The sequence below is a fragment of the Ursus arctos genome, unplaced genomic scaffold, assembly GCF_023065955.2.
Source record: "Ursus arctos isolate Adak ecotype North America unplaced genomic scaffold, UrsArc2.0 scaffold_2, whole genome shotgun sequence".
Lineage (NCBI taxonomy): Eukaryota > Metazoa > Chordata > Mammalia > Carnivora > Ursidae > Ursus > Ursus arctos.
Genome location: NW_026622874.1, coordinates 34,411,404 through 34,437,469, shown reverse-complemented (window position 1 = coordinate 34,437,469; position 26,066 = coordinate 34,411,404). Strand labels below are relative to the sequence as shown.

Here is a 26,066-nt window from a genome sequence, read left to right as displayed (position 1 = left end):
ATTTAAAGGATAAAGACCAGCTGTCTGGGAATTTAACACTATAGAGCCTGAGAACAGGAAAGAACAATAAATGAGTCCTCTTGAAAAAGATATGAAATCTCTGGCTAATTCTGCTCTTACTATAGAAATAAAATAGCATGAACTAATACCTGACAATGTCATCTATTTTTAATGATTGAATTGATATAAAAGTCATTCAAATGGGATCTTACCATGTAATTTGAGGTTGAGTGTGGGATGATTGCAATAATCAAGAACATTAGCTTTAAAAAAAAACCCATAAAATCCGATAATATTGAGAAAATAATTGTATTTATTAATATTAATTAGAATAATCAATATATTATAATAATTAATATTAGCTTATTAATATTAAATTCCCTCATGTAATGAAAAGCTACAATAAACTACTTGGAAAGTGTTTTATGATTGTTAGCCCACAGTGATAGAAAAAGTAAAACTCAGGGGCACCTGGGTGGCTCAGTCAGTTAGGCATCTGCCTTAGGCTCAGGTCATGATCCCAGTCATTGTTGGGCACCCTGCTCAGCAGGGGGTCTGCTTCTGCCTCTCCCTCTGCTCCTCCCCACCCTGCTCATACTCTCTCTCTCTCTCAAATAAATAAATAAATAAAATCTTAAAAAAAAAAGTAAAACTCAGTTCATTAAAATGGAAGAAAAAGACATATATATCTACCCTCCTACATATTTTAATTTTTTTATTAATAACCCCATTCAAATGGAGTTTTTAAAGAGTATGTTGTTCAAGAAATGAATTATATTGTACAGATATTTAAATATTAATTATTAATGTTTGAGATGTTAAGTGATTCTGATTCTTGAAATTATTACCTTTACTTAGAACCTACTAGTTGCAAGCTTACAGAAGTAGCCAATTTTGAGATTGGCATATATAAAAATAGACATGATTAATGTTCATGGTGTATTTAGTTTCATCTCTTATTTTGAAAGGTATTTATTTTAAAGAAGGCTTCTGTCTTGATAAGAGTCCATTACAATTAAAAATGCGTTTACATTTACTACCAGGAGCCAGGCACAAGAAACAGTAATAACCTGCCATTTCAACAGATATTTTTACTTTAATGAATGGATAATTAACTTTTTTTTGGTAAGATTGCAATGTACATAAACCTAAAATACCCTCATTACAAATACTCAGGACTACCAGAACAAATGTGTAAGTGAAGGAAAGAGAGATCACCAGGTGACACAAAGAAGGAGTTGCAAATCAGCAGGATAATTATGTATATCAACATTGTGTGGGTGTTCATCAACAGAGAGAGAAATGAGGAGTAGAGTATGGATCTCGTATATCAGGAGCTTGTTTTTTATGCCCATGGAAAGGAGCTAAGGGATATGGAACTAAGGCATTCAGTGAAAAGAAGGCGTAACAAATAACCTTCCCACTATCAAGGGTATGGGGAGCAACCATGAAGCTAATGACTTCCTAGCCTTTGTACATCAGATCTCCAAGGGATCAAAACCGAGAGACTGCATTCGTCCCATTTATAGTGTGCGTATGACCTGAGGTCCCCCTCCCCTGCGTGTGCGCACACACACACACACACACACACACATGAAAGGGAACATAAAAACTGATCCTGAATCAATGGTACACTTGGCTTCTTGGCAAAAGCAAATAAAAAAGTATTCAGAGGGAAGCGCCCATAATTCTGATCACAAAATGTTCTCATAGAATAAACAAAATAAAAATTTTAAAGAAACCCCTCAAAGAAAAGATCACAATTAAAAAAATCACAAGTCATAAAAGGAAACAAAGGCAATGAGTTAACAGAAGCAATAAACAGGAGAATAAGCCCCAAACCTTGAGATAAAAGACTGATGAGTGCAACTTTTATATAACTGGATAAAAATAACTATATATGTAACCACTTAAAACTCAATAAATTAAACACAGCTGAAGAGAAAAAGGGGAAATATGTTAGCAGGGTTAATAGAAAACAAGAATAGAAGAAAAAGCTCCATAATCATCTAAAAGGGGTACACAGAGAGAACAGAGAGAATGGGAAAGCGATAGTACTCAGGTGATAAAAGGTTTAGATTCCTCAAAACCCATGAGAGTTGTGAAGCTTCATAAAAAAAAAAACTCAAAAAGTTTTAAATATGATGAATGAAATAAAATAAAATTAATAAAAATAAATAAATTCCCAACCAAGGCACATCACAGTATACAGAAGATGAAGAGATTGTAGTATGCAACCAGAAAGAAAACAGAGACACCAAAGGAATGAAAATTAGGGTGAGATCAGAATTCTCCACAGAAACAATAATGGTCTGAAGACAAAGACATAATACCTTCAAAGATAAGATATCATTCAAGAGTTAAGGAGGAAGTAATGATTTTTCAGGAGGATATTTCCTACTTACTGACAGTACTACAGCAGACTAAGACATATACTCAAGAAAGAGAAAAACTGAAATTGGATGGAAAAGATAATATGTTAAAAGCTTACAGGCAAAGAAAGCATTAATACATAAATAAGCTTATGAGTATAAAACAAGGAGATGCAAGGAAAATATACAGTAACACAATAAATATATGAACAGCATGGTCAAAAATAAAGCAAATAAGACACTCATTCAACAGGAGTGCAGGGATATTTTTTACTTTTTAGACTTTTTAAAAAAAGATTTACTTATTTATTTGAGAGAGAGAGAGTGTATGCATGAGTGGGGAGAGAGAAGCAGACTCCCCGCTGAATGCAGAGCCTGACATGGCTTGATCCCACAACCCTGAGATCATGACCTGAGTGGAAATCAAGAGTCAGTCAATGAACTGACTGAGCCACCCAGGCACCCCTATCTTTAGACTTTTAAAAATCAGACTGTGACTGTTAAATTTATAAGAATAACAAAAAGAAGAGAAGAGAAGAGAAACAAAATATATTGTCAAATCAGGAAGTGGAGGTGGGGAAGGAATAAAGAAAATTGTATCAACCCCAAAATAGTACATGAAAGGAGGAGGAAGGAAATCAGACTATGAAAAGTCATGGTAAACAGAAAGCACGAAATAAGATGATATAAACAAATGCAAATATATTAATAATCATACATATACATGAACTAAAAAAATCACCACTTAAATGATTTAAAATTTCAAATGAGATATAAAAACAAAATTTAGCTATAGCTCATGTACAAGAAATTACCCTAAATGTGATGATACAGAAAGGTTGAAATGAAAGAATAAAAAGGTCACTCCAGAAAAATTATAAACCAAAATAAAATTGGTATACCTAAATTAATACCAAACAGACTTTATAGAAAATATATTGGAATAAAAAAGAATAATTACAAGTGAGACAACTCACTGGAAAGATACAATAATCATGAACATACTGTATGCACATAAAACAAAGCTTAGAAAGACCAAAAGTAGATGAAATTACAAAGATAATTTTCCAAATCCTTTGCCAACCATGTAAGACTTTTAGTTCAGTAATCTAAAAATTGATAGGTAAAGCATTTTAAAAATTTCTAATAATATATTGTGGTATTGGTGCAGGTGTAGATAAAAGAAGAATGAAACCATGAAGAGCCTTCATTTAGAACCATATATACATATGTACATACATATGTACATATATACGTATGTAGAAGTAAAATGACAAGTCGCTGGAAAACAATGGGACATTCAACAAATTATAATCTATGGGAAAACGATTTTAGTTGCAGAATCCTCTCTGGGTATTTTACACAGAAAAGAATTTTATAAAAGAATATTGGATAGTCCAGAGCTTCACTTGAAAGTCAGACATCCTGTCTCTGAAGCGTGCAGCCAAGAAAAATGGCAGTCCTACCACAAGGACTTCTCTAAAGGAAACTCCATTGCTACTGCAGCTTGGCCTCAGTTACGTTCAGTATCAGATGCCAGAATTCCACCAACTTAACAAACAGTTCTATCATCATGCTTGCCAGAATATTATTATACCAGTTCCACTGAACAGAGTTGCCACTTCCAAATCCAAGTTTCATGCATGTCTGTCTGATTGGCAGAATCTAGATTTCATGCCCATGTTCTAGTTATCAAGAAGTCTGACTTTTGTCTTGAGAAGATAAAACAAATTGACAAATTGCCTAAATATAAAAATGGTTTTTCAAAATTTTTGGATAGCAAAAATCATGTAATTCTATGTGTGCCTACTGGTCATCAATATGCACCATTGCTCCATATGCAAACTTCAAAAATAAAACAATAGACTCCCACCTAATATAATAAAACCCTTCTTAAAAAAAAAAAAAAAAAAAAAACACCAGAACGCTCTCCCTTCATGTGCTCATCATTCATAGATGTTAAATATAGAATGGAGACCAGACTTGGAAATTCCCTGAGCAAGAAAACCACATAAGTGAAACTTAATTTAACTCATTCTGAAAAACAAGTGAAACTCAGGATATTTCTTGTAAATGTCTCTGATAATCATACAAGAAAATTAAGTCATCTTCCTAAAAATGGTGTAAGATTACCATTTTTAACCAATCCCCTGCAATTTGGAAACCCCCCCTGTAATAATCAATCATTATAAAGGTTAAACAACATCCTCATTTTCACTTTATAAACCTTCTTGTAATATCATACCTTGGAGATTCTCATCAGTCTTTAAACTTAAAAGCTCCAAGTCCATGAACTGTCTTATATGTACCATGAACTCTTAACTAAATACTATTTATTGATTTTTGCGGTTTTAATTTTCCTATTTCTGCATTTTTGACACAACATTCTCCAATTCTAGGATCTCTGAGTGTAGTAGTCATCTGTTGTCCTATAACAGATCACTTTCAAAACTTAGTGGCTTAACACATCGAACATCTATTAATGTTTAGTTTCTGTGTGTCAGAAATCTAGGCACAGCTTAGCTGGAAACCTCCAACTCAAGGTCCTTCATGTGGTTATAGTCATCCTGTTGGCTGGGGCTGCACTGCAGTCTCATCTGGAGGCTTAACAAGGGGACAATCTGCTTCGAAAGTCACCAGTGTAGTTTTGAGTTGAGTTCCTTACATCTTTGGATTGAGGGCTTGAGTTCCTCACTGCCTGTTAGCCTTAGGCAAATCTTTGCCATGTGATCCCCTCCGTAGGGAAGATCACAGTATGACAGCTAGCTTCCCTCAGAGCGCACAAAAAGAACAAAAGTAAGCACCCCAGGTGGAAGCTACAGTTTATTATAATCTAATATCGAAAGAGACATCCCATTACCTTTGTGTTATTTGTTCCGTAAGAACGAGTTTCAGTCCATACTCAAGGAGAAGGAGTCTCACGAGGGCATGAATACCATGAGTGGAGTGGGGTAGGGCAGATCATTGTGGGCCATCTTAGGGATGCCTACTACATTTCTTTCCACATCTAGTCAGAATTTTATCCTGACAGTTTATAACCTATGAACTACACTATAATACTAAACATCAACAATATTCCCAATATAAGATAGAATAGCAATCAGAAAAGATAGAAATGATTTTGTATGGAATAGCATGATGTGACTACAGCATTTAGGAGTCTATGGATTGTGTTGCTTTGATAACTATGGTGGGTAGGAGAAACAAAGCCAAATGTAGAATAATTGTCCATTTCAGTTGGAATGAATCTCCTCCATATTAAAAGTGGTATAATCAACCTGCCAGGAGATGCCTTACCAGTTATATTTTACCTAGGGGGAAATGCTCTCATTCTTGTCTTTGTGCCTCTATATGTCATATGCCTTCTTTTCCTTCTGGCTGCCTTTAAGATTGTCTCTGACATTTATTTGGAGCAATTTCATTATGATGTATTTTTGTGTGGTTTTCTTTATGCTTGGGATGTTTTGGGGGTTTTTGTTTTTGTGGGGGAAGGGGATATTGAGTTCTTTGAGGGTTTTGTTGTTGTCGTTGTTGCTCATCATTTGTTCAAATATTTTTTCTTCTTATCCCCTTGCTCAAGGACTCCAATTACACCTATATTAGACCTCAGAAGTTGTTCCACAGCTCACTTGCTCTTTTTTTTGTTGTTGTTGTTGTTTTTTTGCCTCTTTGTTTGTTTTACTTTGTTTTGGTTTTAATCCTTATTTTCTGTGTGTTTAATTTTGGATAGTCTATATTGCTATTTCTTCATTTCACTAATCTTTCCTTCAATGTCTAATTTATCATTAATATACTTTTCATTTCACATATTGTTTTAATCTAAGTTTGATTTGAATCTTTTTTTATATCTACCATATTTATACTTTACTTTTTAAAATATCTGTAATACAGTTATAACACCTGTTTTAATGCCCTTATCTGATAATCCTAACTTCTGGGTCAGTTTGTGATCAGTTTTTATTGACTGACTTTTATCCTCATTTGGGTCTTATTTTCGTGTTTCTTTGAATGCCTTTTTTATTTGATTGTGAATTTTACATTGTTAAGTGCTGGTTATTTTTATATTCCTATGTATTTTCTTGAGGCGTGTTCTAAGATGCAGTTATTTGGAAATAGTTTGATCTGTTTCCTATTTACTTTTAAGATTTGTTAAGCAAGACAAGAGTAGGCTGAGTCTAGAGCTAATTATTCACCAATACTGAGCAAGACCCTGTTTATTCTATCCAGTGTCCTATAAATCATGAGGTTATCTGGTCTGGCCAGTAAGTACAGGTGCTGCTATCAGCCCTCTGTAAGTGCTGGCCACTATAACCTCTAATCATTTCAGGTCATATCCTTTTCCAGGTCTTGGGTAGTTTCATCACATGTATGAGCTAATCAGAACTCAGCTGAATATTCAAGGGGAAGCTTCTGCAGATCTCAGGTATTCTGTCTGTGCAGAAATCTTCTCTAATACTCTGTACTTAGTGAATTCTGTCTGTCTGTGTGTCCTCAAACATTCAACTTCCCCTTCAATTCAGTAATTTACTGAGCTCAGCCCAGGTGCCCCCTTCCTATGCAGTTGCCTGGAAACTCTATAAAGATAGTAAGCTTAAGCAATAGTAGGGCTCGCTTTCTTTGTTTCCCAGTACTTGGGGAGGATTGTCCATTACCTAATAGCCCATGTCTTGAAAACCATTGTTTCATGTATTTTGTCAATTTTTTTATTGCTTCAGACAGGATGATAATTCCGGTCCCTGTTACTCCGTTTGCTCAGAAGTAGAAGTACCCTTCAGACTATGACCTTTAAATGCAATGGATTTCTTGCTCATTTTTATCTAAGTTTATATAACTAAGAAGTAAGGCAATTCCAGGTAGATCATTTGATTAGTTGTATTTCTTTCTCCTTCATGAGCAGAGTGATTCCTTTTTTTGGCAAGCCATAGGTAAAGTTAGCATGCCTTGTTACTATCTCCAATGTCTTTCTTTAGTCCCTCTGTTCCTCACAGTAAAAAGCCAGCATACCCATTCTGCATTGGGATCAATCAGGATTCCCATTATAGGGGCCACCATAACCAATTTCACATGCTTAAAAACTTTTCCAAACTCTTCCACAGTTGATCTATTTAGGTCCTCTACTTCACGTCTCTGAGTTAATAAACTGAAAGTAAATCTATGTTGATGAATTGGTGGATTAATATAGAATTGCCTTTTAATAAACAAACCTTCTGTGAAGTCTTAACTAACAAAAGCAATAAACTCTGAGGAGAAAATTTCAGGTACTGCAGCAGACTATTTGGGTATATTAGGCTAGTTATAGTAGGATGAAGATATTCTGCAGTTCCAAGGGCTAGAACCACCTATGTGATACCTTTCCGATTTGGGGTTTATCAAATTCAGCCTCTTTATTATCAAGCTCTGCCTTTCTGATTCTAAAATAGAATGTAATATATAATATACCATAATATATTATTTCTTAATTAACTCCTGCTTATTCAGGCTATATTCCAGAAATTCATTTTACTTGTCCTGTGACCTACGAATGTGAATACAATGTGATACAATGTGAATTTTTGGAATTCCAGAAGCATACAACTATTACACAATAATCTATCAATGTAAGTTTACTTTGAGAATTTTCTGGTATTTATGAACTTTTATTCATAAATGTCCAATACTCTATGAAGAAAATTAATAGAATTCAAAGTAGTTTTCCTTTTACCCTTGGACCAGAGAAAATGATTCATGTGCTTGAATAATCGAATCAAATTTTAATTTTTTTGATGACCATATGGCTTTGTTTTAAATTATATATATAAATAAAATTTTTATCAAATTATAATACTAAAAATAAGAACGATGTCAGTGATTTCTCTATAAGCCTGGATGGTGCATTAAGAGGTCATCCAAGGTATGCAGGTGGTCTTCAGGCACTAATAACATATGATAACACTGAAGATTAATTCTAACAAAACACTCTGACTTTACAGTACTGGCTAAGAAGTCCTAGAAGTACACCGAGAGCCAAGAGAACTTTATATATATCAAAAATATTCTCCTCTAATTCAGAGAATAAGCAAAATTAAATTTATAATTATTAAAAATTATAATTTATTGAGAAAGTTTCTATTCTATCTAGATGATTCTCCTCACTACTTAATCAGCATGTGTCTTTCCCCTGGCATGACCTTCCTGCAGTGAAATGGGAGCAGCTTTGTCTCCTGAGTCATGCATCTGTGCTCCACCTGTGCACAAAGTGTTTTACCACCATGGGCTACTCCTCACTTTGCGGTCAGTCACCACCTCAAACTTCTGGACTATGATCTCTCAAAAAACTCTTGTTCCCATCACACTGGCCTTGGCAGAGAGGGAAGTCTGAGTCACACTATACCTGTTGATAGCTCAATTTCACCATTATTCACCATTCCACTCCCCAAGGCTATAAAAGTCATAAAATCTCATGGAAGTTTTGGAGACACAGAGAAGCTTTAAGATGCAGTAACACAGATGAGTTAAAATGGAGAATTCGACACTTTTGTCGCTAGTCCCTTGTACATCCCTCAGAGAGGAATGTTTCGCTGGCTGTTTTCCTGTGGAGTTGACCTTCTGCCAAGTTGACCAATCTCTTCCCTCATCCTTGATTTTCTCCACGGTCTCTTTTTTTACTCTCTGACCCCCAAAATCATGGCCATTTATTATTAAAGGTAGCTTAGCTATCATTTTCTTGCATGATCTTCTTAGAAGCCATGCCGTTGGGACAGATGGAGCTTCACCTTTTCACTCCCTACAAACAATTATCCCAACTACCATCTAGTAACTTCCCACTCCAGAGGGACTTCAGTGTGGATAGGAACAATCCTTCACAGTTAGGGACTACCTCACACTTCAGTAGCCTTCATCCCCAAGCTGTTTCAGCAACCAGCTCTCAAGACCACATCTTGTCATCATCCCTCAATCTCTGACACTGAATTTTTAAAGTCTTCTATGATAATCATGAATCTGCAACCCAGTACAACTTGAAGGACAGAGTAAGTTTAAATTTTATTACAAGTGAAAGATTGTGACAGAGGCATAGGTTTTAGCAACGATTTTAGCAATGATCATTTCAAAAAACTATCAAAGAGGAGAAGATTCCAACCAAGCAGTAGATTCCCTTGTTCTCCTTCTGAAACAATTATGGTATTATAATGAACACTTGATCTATCAGCTTTTAAAGGATAAATGCAGTGACTAAAGGTTTTTATTTGCTTACTGTGTCTCAGCATTTTACATACTGGAAAAGAAGGGTTAACAGATGTTTCTTTGGCCTTTTCCTTAGAGTCAGGCATGCCTGAAGGTTTGACCTTTAGTCTTGCAGCAGCAACTCAGGTATGGTTATAAATTACCTATGTTGGATACAAGATAAATGAAAGTCCTGTGTACTAGACCAAGCACTTGAAACTCATTGTCAAGTCTGTTTAATGAGTGATTGGGAACGAGTGAAATGGAGCTGTCCTGCAGTGTGGGGGCTATTTGCATAAACCTGAGGAGATTGACTAAACAGTTACATGCATATGGCTCAATATAAAAACTGAAGGGACCTCAGAGCTGATGGCTTCCCTGAGCTGAAGTTGTATCCAGTCAACTTTGTTCCTTGTGACTACACACACCCAGTGTGCAGAATGATTGGGATATCCAAAGCTGTATACCTAGGGATCACAAGATCACTGCTACGTTGTTGTGTGTGCCACGATGCTTGTCCTGTAAACTTTCTTAAAGATAACCAACCTTAGTGCTTGATGAAGCCTACTGTGAATCTTGAGTTTGATTGTCAGTCTGAAGATAAGACCGCAATTCCTGGTAAAACAGAATGTGTCACACATATTATTTTATTTAATCCTCACAATACTCCAATGCAGTTAGAAATAATCACCATTTCCATTTTTCAGATGAGAAAATATAGTTTAAGTAAAACAGGTCAAGGTCATACAGCTTATGATTGAAATTATTTCTCATTTCTTACATATTTTCAAAACTGATTTCTCTCTAATAAGCATCTATTTTCTGCATCTTAAAAATAGGAAATATTTACTTAATATCTTTGTCTATAAATAGTTCCTCTTAGCAGGAGCTCTGTGACTTAAAATTTATTGTTAGAATATCTATATTATTTTTAAATAAAATGTAGTATAAATGATATTCTATTTTATGACTATTAAAGATTTTTTGCCTACCTGGTTTTTTTTTTACATCACACTTATGTTGTGCATCACACACAATTTGACATTCTGTGTGGTGTTTTTTTTTTTTCACTTATATTTTTGGGGAGACAAAAGGTAACTTTGGTGTAAGTGTTGAATTCTTTCCGCCTTTCCTTGCCCTCTAGAGTAAATTTGGTTTTATTTGCTCATCTTCCCTACCCCTCTTCCAACCTCTATGAATTGTTTTATCCTTGCCAGCTTTATCCCTGGGTTCTTCTGATGTAAAATTAATACAGTGGGAAAAGAGAGAAGCAGATTTGAGAATCCAAGACAGGGGACTTATATAAGAAAGGGTTGATATTTGTTTTAAAGAGGAAAAAAGTAGGGGTAACTTATGAGGCCTTCAAGAAAAGGGATCTTTGGGAAGGCTGAGAGATTGGACCCGGGGAAGTGGCAAGAGATATTGAGAACATAAAAACGGAGAAAGAGTATTTCTTTTGAAGTTTTTTTGTGTGAATTATATTCTGTATTTCCATGCATTTAAGAGACCCCATAAAATATTTAAATTGCTTTAATTTAATTTTGGTTACTGGATTGTGTTTCTATCTTTGAAAGTAACTCTAGATACTAGAGCATAAAGCAACACAATTTATGTTTCAAATATTTTCTTAGTACAAATGTGTTTGATTGATTTCATTAGGGCTATTTCTAATTTCTCAATATATACAAATGTTATGGCTACCTTGGCATGTTAATCTTTGCCCTCATTTTCAATTATTATTTTCCTAGAAGAGTTACTGGGTCATTAGACATGAATATTCATATTTAAGGCTTTGATCCATAATGTAAAAAATTTTTATAGACTTTCTCTCTAGACTTTTTCTGTTCCTATCATGGTAAATAGTCTATAGTATGGGCTCAATGATAGTTATTAGCAAGTGAGGACTCAAATCTTCATCTCCTAATTGGGTTTCTCCCTTGAACTATGGAAAGGTATCTCCAACTGCCTAATGGACATCTTCACCTAAATGTCCCCATTATATTTCAAAATAAAAATTTCAATTGTAGGTATTTAGCCTGCATTCTTCCCTGCATTTACTATTTGAGATGATGTCATACCATTTAAGATTAAGAAGCTTGGAAATCATCATTCACTATACTCCCTTTCCCTCTCACTCATTTCTCATCAAATGCTAAGCTGATTTCCCCCTAAATATTCTAAGTCCCCCCTGGTTCCTCCACTTTGCTATGACCACACAGTTTCAGGTCCCCATCACTTTATGCTAAGCCTCTCTACCTACAACCAACCTTTCACCTCCTTAGTACATCCTCCTTGTAGCCAAGGCTGAGCATTCAGCACTCCTGTTTAAAGCCCTTCAGTGTCTTCCCATCTTCTTTAGTGGCTCTCCCCAATATATATGCAAAGAGTAGGTTACAGGAGTGCCAGGGCTGCAGGAGGCGCCAGGTGCTCAGCCTTGGTTGTCAGCAGGCCTGACACTGGGCCAGTGCGGTGAGCATATACGACCCTTTCTCTGTGGGCCTTGATGTGAAAACACTTGAGCAATTCTGACAAGAGTATAACTCTTCATTATAACATTTAAAGCCTGTCCCTACATGGACCACACCCACATCCCCTTATCTCACATCACTTCCCCAATGAGGCATTTTTCTGTTAGTAGCTCCCAAATGCACTGCGCCCTTGGTTGCTTCCTGCCTTTTTCTTACCCATTACTCCCCTACTCTCCCCCACTTCTTCCCTCATACCCGCCTTTGCCACACTTTGAGAATCAATAATCTCCCAGCTCCTATTTTGTTAAACTATGGATTAGTGTCTCTTAAAGTCTGGTCTGTAAATAACATGCATCAGAATCAGGTGGGGCTTGTTTGAAAAAAAAAAAAAACTGACTCCTGGGTCCCACCCAGGAATAACTGAATCATAACACTTGGACTTGGAACCCATAAAAATCCACCACTTAAATCACCCCCCATGGTTTTATTTTACACATTAAATTGTGTAAAACATTACTGTACACAAAACCTCACTGATATAGTTTACCAGACATGGTTAAGCTATGCCATAAAATAGCAAAAACAAGTAGAGTTAAATAAGAAAATTCAGTGAAATATTTACAAGAAAAAGAACATGAAAACTACCCTTCATTTAAAAAACAAATGGTTATATTGATGGCAGGGACTATAATTGACTCTAAGAATTAATGAGATATATCTTTATGACAATCTATATTCTAAGCAATTCCAATATTAAAGTAAAAAATGATTACCTATTAGAGTAAATAAAAATGCCTTAGAGAAATGTGCCTGGTAGAAAACATGATCAGTGTGGTATTTGGATTTTTTTAAAGCCAGTTTATTCCTCAAGTTCATGGTTCTTTGAAATTCTGTCATTATTCTCACAACAAATTTCTCTTCGAGGATATACAGTATGTTGATATTTGGGATTATACTTGTAGCGCATGCACTGGTGAAGAATGATGTGGAGAACAAAAGCAAAAGAAATGTAGCAAAAAATTAAATTTCCTTACAACTTACAGCCCATTGGTAAGTACTTGAGACAGGCAGAGTGACCTTCCTCCAGGAACTCAACTGGTGCAATGTGAATACTTTGCTAAGGGCAAAAGGCAATCTTAGCTTGTCATTAGCCCCACCTCCAGGATCCTGGAAGTCTATTTTAACATATAAAAATCCTTTTGGAAACTTTCTTTATCTCTACCCCCCAAGATACATGTTAGCAATCATCCTCCAAGCATATGACTTACCAATATATGTCTCGTCACTAAGGGTTTATTAGACAGTAGTAAGTGACCTTATCCTAACAGCTAGCCCCTCGAGGTCCTGGAAACCTTGTTTCCAAATTACTTAGAGACTTACACTATCTCCAACCCCCTCCGAACTTGAAAGTATATAATCAGCCATTCCTCACAATCCCAGTGCAGCTCTTTCTGCCCACAGGTCCTGTCCTCTTGCTTTAATAAAACCACCTTTTCTGCACCAAAGATGGCTCAAGAATTCTTTCTTGATTGTTCGCTCCCAGATCCCAGCATTTCACATCAATGTATACACGATAAATAATTTTTATTTAATACCTTTCTTTCTCATGACTTAAGCTGTAGCTCATTACTTATAAATGGAACTTATTTACAGGCTTAATTGATGAACTTCCCCTTTGCATCTCCCTCCCTTGATTACGTTTTCCGATTTATGATTGCCAGTTATATTTACATTAATGTTTTCCTTCATAAAGCCAAAAGTCTGGAGGCAGAATTCTTTTACAATATCTATATAAAGGCTATATAATTCTGGGGGACCAAAAGTTTTAAATTGTGCAATGTTTAAGAGGTCTCGTGAATACTGGAATCAATATATCCAAATTCTGAATGTGTGATATGGCTATATTGAAAAGTACATTAAACAAAAAAAAAATTTCTAGATATTTGAATGAACTATTTAGTGAATGGTTTTACTTTTCCCCTCTAAGCCTTAGATTTCTAGGCAAAACGAGAATAATTATCTTTATCACGAGCTTTGTATTAAATGAGATAAACTATGTAAACTACTCAGTATAATGCCTGGAGAAGATGGGTGACAAAGTTTAATTGTATCTGACATCCAAGGAAAGTAGGAATTATCGACTCCCCTAATTTAAAAATAAACAGGATCCTGGAGATTTATTAGATCCAAACACAAGGAATATGAGGATAAGAGGGTAGGGCTTAGTTGCTTCTGCTTTTGACACTGAGTCCTTCTATATGGACACTATCTGCATCTATTCTTGCTCTTCCAAGCCTAGAGAAAGCAGCAAGCTCATGCAAACTTCTCCTTAGTTCTAGGGCTGAGTTCAGGACCTCAAGCAGTTCCAACAGTTAGTCAGCTAGCTGCTGCCACTGAGCAGAAAATTAAATGCACATACATACCCTATTTTCAGTGCTCCATAGAGTGTTCCATAAAGGAAGCCAGGAGGCAAAATAAATTAGATATAATGAGGTTAGTTAGGAGAAGATTTCTATTTACTTCTATAATTATTTAAGTTTATAAATAGAGAAAATAATTCTTTAATTTATGATTAGCTTAGAAGAAAATGTAAAGATATAGTCAGTAATATAACAGGCAGATTAAAGGCTTTTTAGTCCAGAAAGTATTAATTAAACATGGAGGCCATTACACTGAAGTGGCCCTAATGCCTTAACAAGCCTGCGTAAACAAACCCAGACCTGTACCTATAACGCCTCAAGGTTAAGAAATCAAAACCTAAGGACAACCAATCACAAACAGCCCACTAGGCTTTCCTAAGTAAAAGCAACAGCTTAAGCATTGGCCTTACTTTGCTTCCACCTGCTCTCCATAACAGTCCTTCCCCTACCTCTTGTCACAGAAATGCTCCTAACCATTTCCCATTTGGCACTGCCTGATTCAAATAGATTTTTTTTCTCAAATAAACTTAATATGTGTAATTTACTCTGTGTATCTCTTAACAATAGCTTCTTATAATAGTGTATTTGATGCAATTTTTAGGCACTGATACCCAAAATGTTAAGTTTTGCTTTTTATTTTTCTTCTTTTTTTTAACCAACCTCTGGTAGAGGTGTGTGATATTGTGAAATAAGTCTTCATCCCTAGTTCTGGGCACACAGCTCCTAAAACTCATAATTTCCTAAAAGCCATCGGAGCATCATTTTTATAATATTTGGTCTTTTGTCCTTAGTTTCTGAAATAGTTCCAGAGTAATAAAGGTGAAAGGAGTGTCTTGTTAATTGTAGTGAGCCTAAGCACAACACTATTCGTTATTTAGGTGATTTTTGGAAAGCACCTAGATGGCCACAGGGTGGGGACTGTTTGCCTGGGGAACCAACCGTGTAATTAGATGGTTGGAACTTTCAACCCCATCACCAGATCTTTGGGGAGGGGAAAAGAGCTGGAGGTTGAGTGAATCACCAGTGGTCAATGATTTAATCAATCATGACCATGTAATGAAGCCTTGATTAAAAAACAAAACAAAACAAAAAAACCTAACCGAAGGGGTTTGGAGAGCTTCCGGGTTGGTGAACACATGGCGGTGTCTGGAGAGGGCACAAAAGCTCTGCACCCTTTTCCACCTTCCATACCTTCCCCTATGCATCTCTTCCATCTAACTGTTCCAGAGCTGTATCCTTGTACAATACATCCATAATCTGGTAAGCAAGCTGTTTGGTTTTTTTTTTTTTTTCTGAGTTCTGTGAACCACTCTAACAACTTATCAAGCCTGAGAAAGTGGTTGTGGAAACCTCTGATTTATAGTCAGTCTGTCAGAAGCATGAGTGATAACCTGGACTTGCGTATGAAGTGGGGATGGTGGGGGTGGGAGGTCTGGTGAGACAGAGCCCTTAATCTGTGGGGTTTGCGTTGACGCCAGGTAAATAGTGTCAGAATTGAACTGAATTATAGGACAGCCAGTTGGTATCCACAGAGAATTAGGAAAACCCACACATTTGGTGGCCAGGAGTATTGAAGTGTTGGGTATGAGTAAGGTAGTAAGTAGAGGGGGAAACGGTTTTTCCTTTCAAGGTTCTAATGATAAATGAAGTGAAGATGAAGGGGCTCCGGGTGGCTCAGTCAGTTGCGTCTGCCTTGGGCTCAGGTCATAATCTCAGGGTCCTGGGTTCAAGCCCCACATCCAGCTCCCTGCTCAATAGGGAGCCTGTTTCTCCCTCTCCCTCTGCTCCCCACCCCCGCTTAAGCTCTCTCTCAAATAAATAAATAAGATCTTAAAAAAAGAAATGAAGATGAAGAGAAATAGGAATTTATAACATACAAACTATATATGCTATTCCCTAAATTTGAGTTGAAATTAACATCAAAGTATAATTTTATTAGGGCCAATGATTTCAAGGCAAGTTGATTATATTTCCTTTCAGAAAACATTTCTTCACATCATAAGACTAGTTTGACTTTTTGAACTAAATTTTCTATCTCTACATCTAGAAAGAACGCCCAGATCAGTGCACGGACATTTGAATATCTCAAAGTGTGATTATTCCCTTAGACAATGTGTGAACAGCCTTTACACACCTGTCTGCTCCACTATAGTATGGATATGCCCGGACAATAGTCATCTTTTTTATAGTCAACACATTACTCATATTAACTGCTTAATAAATATGTGTTGAAATGTTTGTCAATGTCATTTAAATTTTTATTATTCATCTTATTATTCATTCATTTCGAATATTCATGGTTACTTAAAAAATTTGTTTAAAAATATCTTCCTGCAAGTTGGAAACAACAGAAAAAATGGAGCAGACTATATTATTTGTTTCAAATATTTTCTGCCTTAATACATCCTTTGTCCGGTGACATCAGGCTTAGCTATATGACCTGCTTCGGACAATGAAATGTGAGCCAAAGTGATGTAAGTCACATATGAGGTAAAGATTTAAGACCTTTTACATGGTTCTACCATTGCTCTTTTCCCTCTGCCAGAAAACACCATTTCCTGGAAAGGGACTGTCCCTTCCACTTGTGTCCCCAAATGAAAAAGACATATAAAGTAGAGCTGTAGTCAAACTGTACTATGGAAACACAATATAAACCTTTGTTGTTTTAAACCATTCAAATGCTGACTTTGTTGCTGCAACATAACCTAGTGAAAGGTAGTTCATACAGGGTGAGATTACTAAAAATACCCTTTGCTTATGAAACTCTGATTCAATTATTCAAAATAATCATGGAATCCTAAAATGTAGATCTCAAAGGAAACTTGGTAATTATATAATCTAACCCCTTCATTTTACAAGTGAGGAAAATTAGAGGCGTATGAGCTTAAATGATGCATTTACGGACAGGCAACTAACTGATGATGGACCAGGGCCTGAATCTGAATGTCCTAACTCTACATATTTAAAAATTGATGCTGCTGTGTATTTAAAAATATAAATAATTGTTCTTCAACTACATTTAGAAGGAAAGATAACTAAAATTATAAAAGATAAGAAATCACAATAATTCATCTACTTATTGCTGCTAACTCACGGGTTTTTTTTTTTCCAAAAGTGATACTCAATTTGCTAAGAGTTGTTTTCCTTCTCTCCCTCTCCTTGTGCTCAGAACTACAGATCTGACACTGACTGGCCAGACCATTACTTGTTGAATAGACTTGGTCTCTGCGTGAAGCAGACGGAACTGTCCTGAGATTGAACCATAGACGCAATCTCATTAGCTGCCTGCTCTCACTAATTTGCCTACAGTAGGCTTATTTTAAAGGGTTAAAGAATTTTGAATTTAGAGAAAAGAATTATTCATCAGGAATTATCAGGATAATTATGTAAAGAACCAAAAAGACGACAGTGAGAGTAATCTAGGTTACAGATGAGCAATTCCTGCCTCTGCAGAAATTAGTCACAAGAGTGGGATAGCAGTTGAAACTGTAAATGCTTTTAATTTGGAAAAGTTTTAAAGGTGAAATAGATAATTATCTAGGAATAATAATTTTTAAAAAAACCTCCTGATTTGTTGTGTTTGCCAAAATTTCTCCAATGCAATTACTTCCACCATTGCAAATTAGAGTGGTTTAATAAGAGACATGCAAAATTCCTGAATGTTTACCTTTTGGCTTTTGTGAACTAGTATGAGGCTTAGAACCTGACAGACCTGAGTTTAAATCTTAATTTTATCACCTTGTAACTGTGTTTTAAATATTTTACATGAGCTATCTTGGCCTTAGGTGTCTTAATTGGCTTCAGAATAGCTACTGTGTAGGATCACTGTAAGAATAGACATATATAACTGAAACCTCTCCTACTATTTTGCTCTATTTTGCTTAATCTACTCCAGCTATGTTGAACACCTTGCAATATCTCAAACACTGTAGGCACATTCCTGCCTCAGGACCTTTGTACTTGCTATTTTCTTTGCCGAAATATTCACCCAGATATCCTCACGTCTCACCTGCTCTCTTTCTTTCATCCTTTGCTTTTCTCCAAAGCACTACTACCAGCTCACAATTACATATTGTGCTTATTTATTTGCACAATAATTTACAATAGCAAGGATTATGGTCTCTTTGTTGACTACTGCAGCCTCAAAGCCTAGAACAGTATCAGTCATATGGACTTCATAGATATTTGTGGAATAAATGAAGTGATTGAATTAAAAACTTTTAACATTTATTCATTATCCTGTCTTGAGGCTAGGGATGACTAATCTTACCTTGATTTCCCTCTAGAACCAAGAAACTTTCGGTTGCAGCCAAAACCATTCCGCTCTAAATAGTCCTGCCCATTCTTACCACAGTGTCTTCTCTTATTCTGTGTCCCTTACTGTTATTATTGTCTTGGATTTTCCATTTAATAGAACTTTGCTGAGAACAAAGGAAAAGCTAGGGAATATTGGACAACCTACCTAACATATTGCTGTAAAACTGGAAAAATCACTGCTTTTTATTAGATTGGGAAAGAAACTCTAGAAGATTGATTAAGAAGTATTAACAATATCAACAAATAAGATCTAGTGCTAGATGACTCAGTGACTTTCCTTCTCTGATTTCACTGTTATAGCGAAAACGTAAGAGGAAAATAAAGAATGGCATGTTAATAAACACAACAAATAACGCATGCCCAGTAATTTATAATCCGTGTTTTGAATTGATAATGAAAGGCACTGTAATCTTTTGGTGCCCCAAGTAACAAATATAATCTCTGAAAGAAAAACAGCTTAAAGTAATGAACATTTATTTAGGTAAAGAGCTAAGCTATTTGTCCTGAGAAAATATGGAAACACATTTATCCCCAATTCTAGTGCCAACTCTCAGTATTAATCAGACACTAACTTAATTTCATAGGGCAAATCTATGAAGGAGAAAATTCTGAGCGCTCAATTCAAACCAGAAGGTTGAACGTGTAAAAGGTGGGTATAGTGTAAAGAAAGATGAAAAATAGGAGCAAAATAGGAGCACACTGTATTGACCACTTACCGCGTTTTAAAAATCCTTTTATAATTCAATTTGTATATGAAGTTAATTTTACCCAATAAAAGAGGTATTGATCAAGCAGTTTCATCAAATATCAGAGTTTTATTCACAGTAAATATTATAGGCTGAATTGTTTCTCCCAAGAAGATATATATAAATATATATATTTTAAAGATTTTATTCATTAGAGAGAGAGAGAGTACGTGCATGCACATGAGCAGGGGAGAGGGGTAGAGGGAGAAGAGACTCTGCGGAGCAGGGAGCCCCATGCAGGACTCAATCCCAGGACCCTGGGATCATAACCTGAGCCAAAGGCAGACACTTAACTGACTGAGCCACCCAGGCACCACCTTTTTTTTTTTTAATATTTTATTTATTTATTTGAAATGAGCAGTAACATTTAAAAGATAACTAAAAACTCATTTTTGTTGTCCACTTGACTTTCAAAATATGATATTTTAATACAATTAAGGATAATTTTTGAAAATCACCAAAAATGAGAAAAGAATGCAGAGCACCTGGGTGGTTCAGTCAGCCAAACGTCTGACTCTTGATTTCGGCTCAGGCCCTGATCTCAGGGTGGTGAGATTGAGCCCTGTGTGGGGCTCCACCCTGGGCATGGAGCCTGTGTAAGAGTCTCCCTCTCCCTCAGCCCCTCCCCTCCTTTCTTAAAAAAAAATGAAAAAATATAATTCTTCAGAAAAATCTGATTCACCTTAGATAAGTATCAAAAAATAGAAGCTAAAATTAATTCTGCTATATTATTTAGGGAACAGTGAGTAACCTTTATGAAGTAGAAATTATTTTAAGCTGATGAGATAATTATTTTATGAAGAAGCAAATATATCTTTTTCTCTAATAATTATGTAGGCAATTTACAACATGCTGTTGCAAGATATTAACTAACACAGTGAATACCAAATTTTTAAATGTCTCCACACATGTAGAATTTTAAAGGAGAGTGGGTAATTACTGCCTAATGAATAACATCAGCTTTCTGTGACTCATTGAGCAAATTCAAGTCTTTCTTGATGATGACATTAAGATTGGATAAATCAGACCATATCTTTATAGATTCTATTTGTTCTTTATATCTGAGACAGATTGAAAAGAAAGTATTCTTTAAAATAACTCTATTCAAATTCGGTTACTTAATAATTGCTGAAGGGTTTCAAGAAGACTGGATAGTACCCCAAAGTCACGGAAGTTATTTATATAACTTTAATAGTCATTCCATCAAACCACGTTTTATTTACATACTGTGACCATGCTTTGAAGATGGATTAAAACAATGACTTTTAAATTAGTCTAAATGTGGCATTTACATAGAAAATGTTCAGTTTACCTCCAAATGTATAAAAGACTAGTGAAATATAGCCATAAATGACTTTTCTGATTCATGGTTGCTTTATTGTGATAGTTTCTTTAAACCCCTTCACAACAGAGTCCTATGTCAAGGTTGCATAGAGAGTTATTACAAGGTGCTCTCAGCCCCCAGTAATGGACTATAAGAAAGTCTTATTCCAATAAAATTCTCTCTTAATACATCAAAAGCAAAAAAAAAATAATAGATCTTCCTGAATTATTAAAATTCAGTTGACTCCATACACGAGAACCAGTTTTGCAAATTGTGGAACATAGAAGAAAACAACTGGGAGAGTAATAGCAAATTCATTTCAACTCTGTGTAAAGGGGAATGTCTACATGCTGAGGAAGCAAAAGTGAACGTCGCTTCCTGAACCTTGCTCTAATATTCTCCATGTCCCGTGTGCTCATCCAGAAGGAAATAAAGAGTGTAGGACATTGGCATGCCCCTGGTAGGAGAGCAAGGCACCACTTTTATTAAAAAATAAGTAAAATAAATTTATAGTTTGTAGCCAAAGGTGACTCTTTTTTCTCAAATTCAAGGGACTTTATTTCAAAATTCAAGAGGAAGAATCATTGATCCATTCAACTAATTCTATCCTAATAGCTAAAACTTTCTGTGTGTTTATTATATTCTGAGCAGCATGTTAAGGCTCTTCCACCTTATCATTTCAAGGGAATCACTACATACAAGCTAAGAGCACAGAATGCAGAGCTGACCACAGGATTCTAGTCCCAGTTCAACCATTCACTAGCAGTATGGCCTCGGGCAAGTAAATCAACTTGTACATGCCTCTCGTTCTTCAGCTATAAAACGAATTAATGACAAATTCTACTTGATAGGTAGGTTAAGTATATTAAATGGGAATGACGCTTGCAAGGCTTATATTGCTTACCTTCTCTCCTAAATAATCCCTTTGAGGAGAGAGATATGTTTATATTTTACTATTTTAATGATTCCTACCATCATCATGTTCTCAATAAAGTTCTCAAGAGAGATTTATTGGGTCATGCAGAACTTGTGATCACCTGCATTTGAAATCAAGAGCTTGATCAATTATAGGCTCCTAGGATCTACACAGACATACTAAATATCTGGGGCTATACTTGAGAGACTGTATCTCCAGTGAACATTTCAGCTCTCTGATGTACCAAAGGCTACACTGATATAGTGATCTGAGTCTTGGTCTCATTCTATAAAATGCCAATGATTATAACAGTATTTATGTATAGAGTTGTAAAATTAAATGGAATATAGCATATATAAAATGTTAACACATTAAAAACTTGTACGATTAGCTATTATTTTGTTCATTTGACTGGAACATTTTCAAGAGTGCTAAGAGATAAGGGTAGAAAAGAAGGCTAAGGCCAGGTTGTGAAAGTTTTAAAATCAGGTACAACAAAAAAAAAGTCTGAAGCATTTTCACATGGCAGGCAATATCATCGTGTCTTGCCAGCAAATATATTAACACAGAAAGAAGTTGGCCTGCCCAAAAAGTAAACAAAGTGAAGCTTCAAATTTGTTTTTTAAACTATAGAAATAGTGCGCTAGAGAATAAATCAAATTACAATTACTTAGAGTGTAGCAATAAAATCGCCCACTCAGAGAGAGTTCTTTGTATGTAATTATAGGTTCATAATTATAAGACCCTTAAAAAAAGAGATGCGTGCTTTAGAGTTTACATATTCATCTCCTTGAAAGCTAACTGCAGCAAGTGCTAGAAATTCTAATACGTATTGCATTGGCATTACAAAGTTCTTTGCTATAAAATGTACTGTAAACTCACTTCACCTTGCATTTTATGTGTCTTATTTCTGTTGCTTCCTCTTTTCTCCCACCTGTACTGCTCAACATAACATTTCCCTTCCTCACTTCCTATTGCATGGGGCCCCCTTGAAGTTTCAAGGAGGATGAATAAGGATTTAAATAACAACTCTTTTCAACAAATACATCACCAAAAAAACAAAATCCCGTGTGTGTGTGTGTGTGTGTGTGTGTGTGCGCGCGCACATGTGTATTGCAATCAGGTAAATTTTACTGTTCATTTATTTAAAGTTTGACCTGGATTTTCTGTAGCTGCCTTGAGCTACCTACGTACAGAATGTACTCCTGTCTCTATCCAACCTCTAATATGCGCTCAGATGTAAACTGTACAAGTAACAATCTCACTGGCTACAGAAGGTGACCCAGATTATACAACACTGTGCGTCAATGCCAAGTCGTCTTGTTCAATGGCAGCTGCTCTATGCTTTGCCTTATTGATATTCAGATTCAACAGACACAAATCACATAGCCCCTTTGACAAGCACACACTCTGCCTGTCTTTATTTTCAATGTATTCAATGGCTACTGTCCTTCATACATGCACAGCTGAGGCCATTCAGGCTCCTTTGATATTCCACACCGGGATACATCTGACAAGATACCTAGAAACATTACTTCTGTTTTTATTTGGGGAAGTTTGTGGAATATAATATCTTCATTTATAAAACAGAAACAAACACAATAGAAAAGAAGCCCATTTCTCTTTGGTGCTTTGAACCATTATCCTTTGGGAAAAATTGAGACTATCTCCTTGATTATGAGAGCAAAGGTGGCAACACAAAGTTCTTTAAAAGTGAAGATAAATACATAGTATTGGGAATAAAATACAAGATAGCTTTTGATGAACTTCCTTTTAAAGGATATCAATTATCAAGTGCCAAATCTATTTCTTGTAAAAGTGTAAACAAAATAAAATACCTTCTTTTCTATGTGGCCGTTTCAACCTCCTGCTCACCACCACTGAAAGGGTTAAAAAAGAATATTTTCTATGTCTAATTATTGGAAATCATAGAATCACAATTTTATTCACACTGACCGGTACCACTGACTTGTTTAACACAGGACACTTGCTTGTATCAAATTCTCTGTACTTCTTTTTTAAGAGTTGTATTCTGTAGAACAGGCAACATTATCAACTATTTGCTAGAAATATTTAAGTCAGGAAAGGTGCCAAAAGTTCAATAAATGGAAAAAGCTTACTTTTTATGTAGGTGAGCAGTGAGAAACTGAGGTAGAAGATGAGAAAGTACTTAATTTTCATAAGCGCCATGGTCTTAGTAGGAGAACATGCTCTGATGTGTTGCTGGTGGTTCTGGTCCAAGTCCACTTGTGACTCCCTGTGTGAGTCAGAAAACAGCAGGTGCCCCAGAGTCTCCTGATGCCATCCCTGCCTCTGCCCCTCTTACAGCTCCTTCACTGGAAAACACAGGGACTTAGATTCAAAAAGCAGTTATGCTTCTAAGCATCTTACACGGGAGGATGGGGTGACTTTTCAAACCTGGTGCAGATTTTTTTCAGGCTGGACTGGATTCATCCCCCTCTTGGGTCATGTCTAATAGTTGTCTACCATTGTCATTGTTTGTGATGATTGCTTTATACCATTCTAGAACATAGTTTGATAGACATACAGATGATAGTTGATAGATGTAAAAATCATTTTTCTTCTCATTTTTTAAATAATGATATCATACTATGTGTGTTATCATGCAGCTTGCTTTTCTCACTCAGCAATATGTCTCAGATATTTTGACACATTATAAAATCTATCTAGCTCATGCTTTTTAATGCTGCATGGCATCCCACAGTACGGATGTACCATACCATAGCTTAGCTGTTTTAACATATGTTGTACCATAGCTTATTTATCCTTTTCTGGGCATCAGTGTTGTTTCCAGCTTTCTTTATGCAAATACTAATTCAATAAGAATTATTTTTACACACTTGTTTGTACAAATGCAGAAGAGTTTTTTAAAAGAGTTTCTCTAGGGGTGCCTGGGTGGCTCAGTTGGTTAAGCGGCTGCCTTCCGCTCAGGTCATGATCCTGGGGTCCTGGGATTGAGCCCCAGCATCTGGCTCCCTGCTCAGCAGGGCGTCTGCTTTCTTCCTCTGCCCCTCCCCTCTTCAGCTCGCTCTCTCTCTCCCACTCTCTCGCATGCAGTCGCTCTCTAATAAATAAATAAAATCTTTAAAAAAAAAGTTTCTCTAGGGCAAATGCCAAAAGGGCAGAAATTTGGGGTTTTACATTGTGTTCATTTTTTAATTTAATAGATACTTCACAGAATTTCAACTCTTCTCATCTGTGTGTGAAGGAAACTATTTCTCTATACTTTCCTCAACCTTCAGTAATATCAAAGGGTAAAAGTTACATCTAAATTTCAGTGGAGAGGGGAGTGAATATATGAAACAAGAATGGCCATTTGTTGATAATTTTTGAAGCTGGCTATTGGGCATACAGAGGTTCATCATACTATTTATTCTGCTTTTGTATAGATTTTTTAAATTAATAATAAAACTTGAGATTTTTAATTTGCATATTTTTCGTATTTAAAGACTGAGCAACTTTTTGACATTTGTATTTTCTCTTCAGTGATTTGCAACTCATATCTTGTTTACTTTTCTATTAGCTCTTTTTCTCATTTTATTTATATGGTTGTAGCATTTCTTTATAAATATTGGATCTTGATTCTTAGTCAGATGTTTTAAGTATGGGAAACATTTGCTCCCAATAGATTCATTGTCCTTTAAATTTCCTGTAGTTTTTCTTTATAGTTTTAAGTTTTTGTTTAAAAATTTACTGTCTTACACACATTTACTTATTTTATGACCTTTGCTTTTCGTCTTATTAAAGAAAGATTATAGAATAGTCATTATATAACTTAATTTGGGGATAATTTCATGTATTTTCAATGTTGAATCTTCCCATATCTGAATAGTCATACACTATGTATGTAATACATACATTGTAGTACAATATGTAATACATATTGAGTCATTTATATATCAGACACTTTCTAAGGCTTTGTATGCGTTCTGTCATTTAGTCTCCACCATAACACTATGAGGTAGGTTCTAATTTTTTCCATTAAGATGATAAAAACACAAACATTCAGTAATTTGTCTCAGGTGTCAAAAAGCACAAATAACAACAAAATTATAAGTGATAAGAGATATAATGATTAAAAAGAGGATGATGTTAAATTTTAAGAGGTTACTTTTTATAATTCTATGTGAATAAATATGGAAATCTAGATTCAATGCATAATTTTGTAGGAGAGTACTAGTAACCAAGTCTGACGCCAGTAGAGACAGAATAAAATAATGCTTTTTTGTGTGTGACTGATGAAGCAAGGGACAATTAAGGAAAGTACCACTTTATATTTTCT

The 26,066-nt window shown here is 35.6% G+C and overlaps 1 protein-coding gene across 1 annotated transcript in view; it reads right to left on the bottom strand.

Annotated features, from left to right (window-relative positions):
- CRB1 (crumbs cell polarity complex component 1) overlaps positions 1–18,779 on the bottom strand; it is a 159,253-nt gene extending 140,474 nt beyond the window's left edge. Inside the window, exon 1 of the mRNA XM_026480462.4 lies at positions 18,731–18,779. Coding sequence (XP_026336247.4) covers positions 18,731–18,779 — 49 coding nt within the window. The remainder of the gene's footprint in view (positions 1–18,730) is intronic.
- Between the last annotated feature and the right edge of the window lie 7,287 nt (positions 18,780–26,066).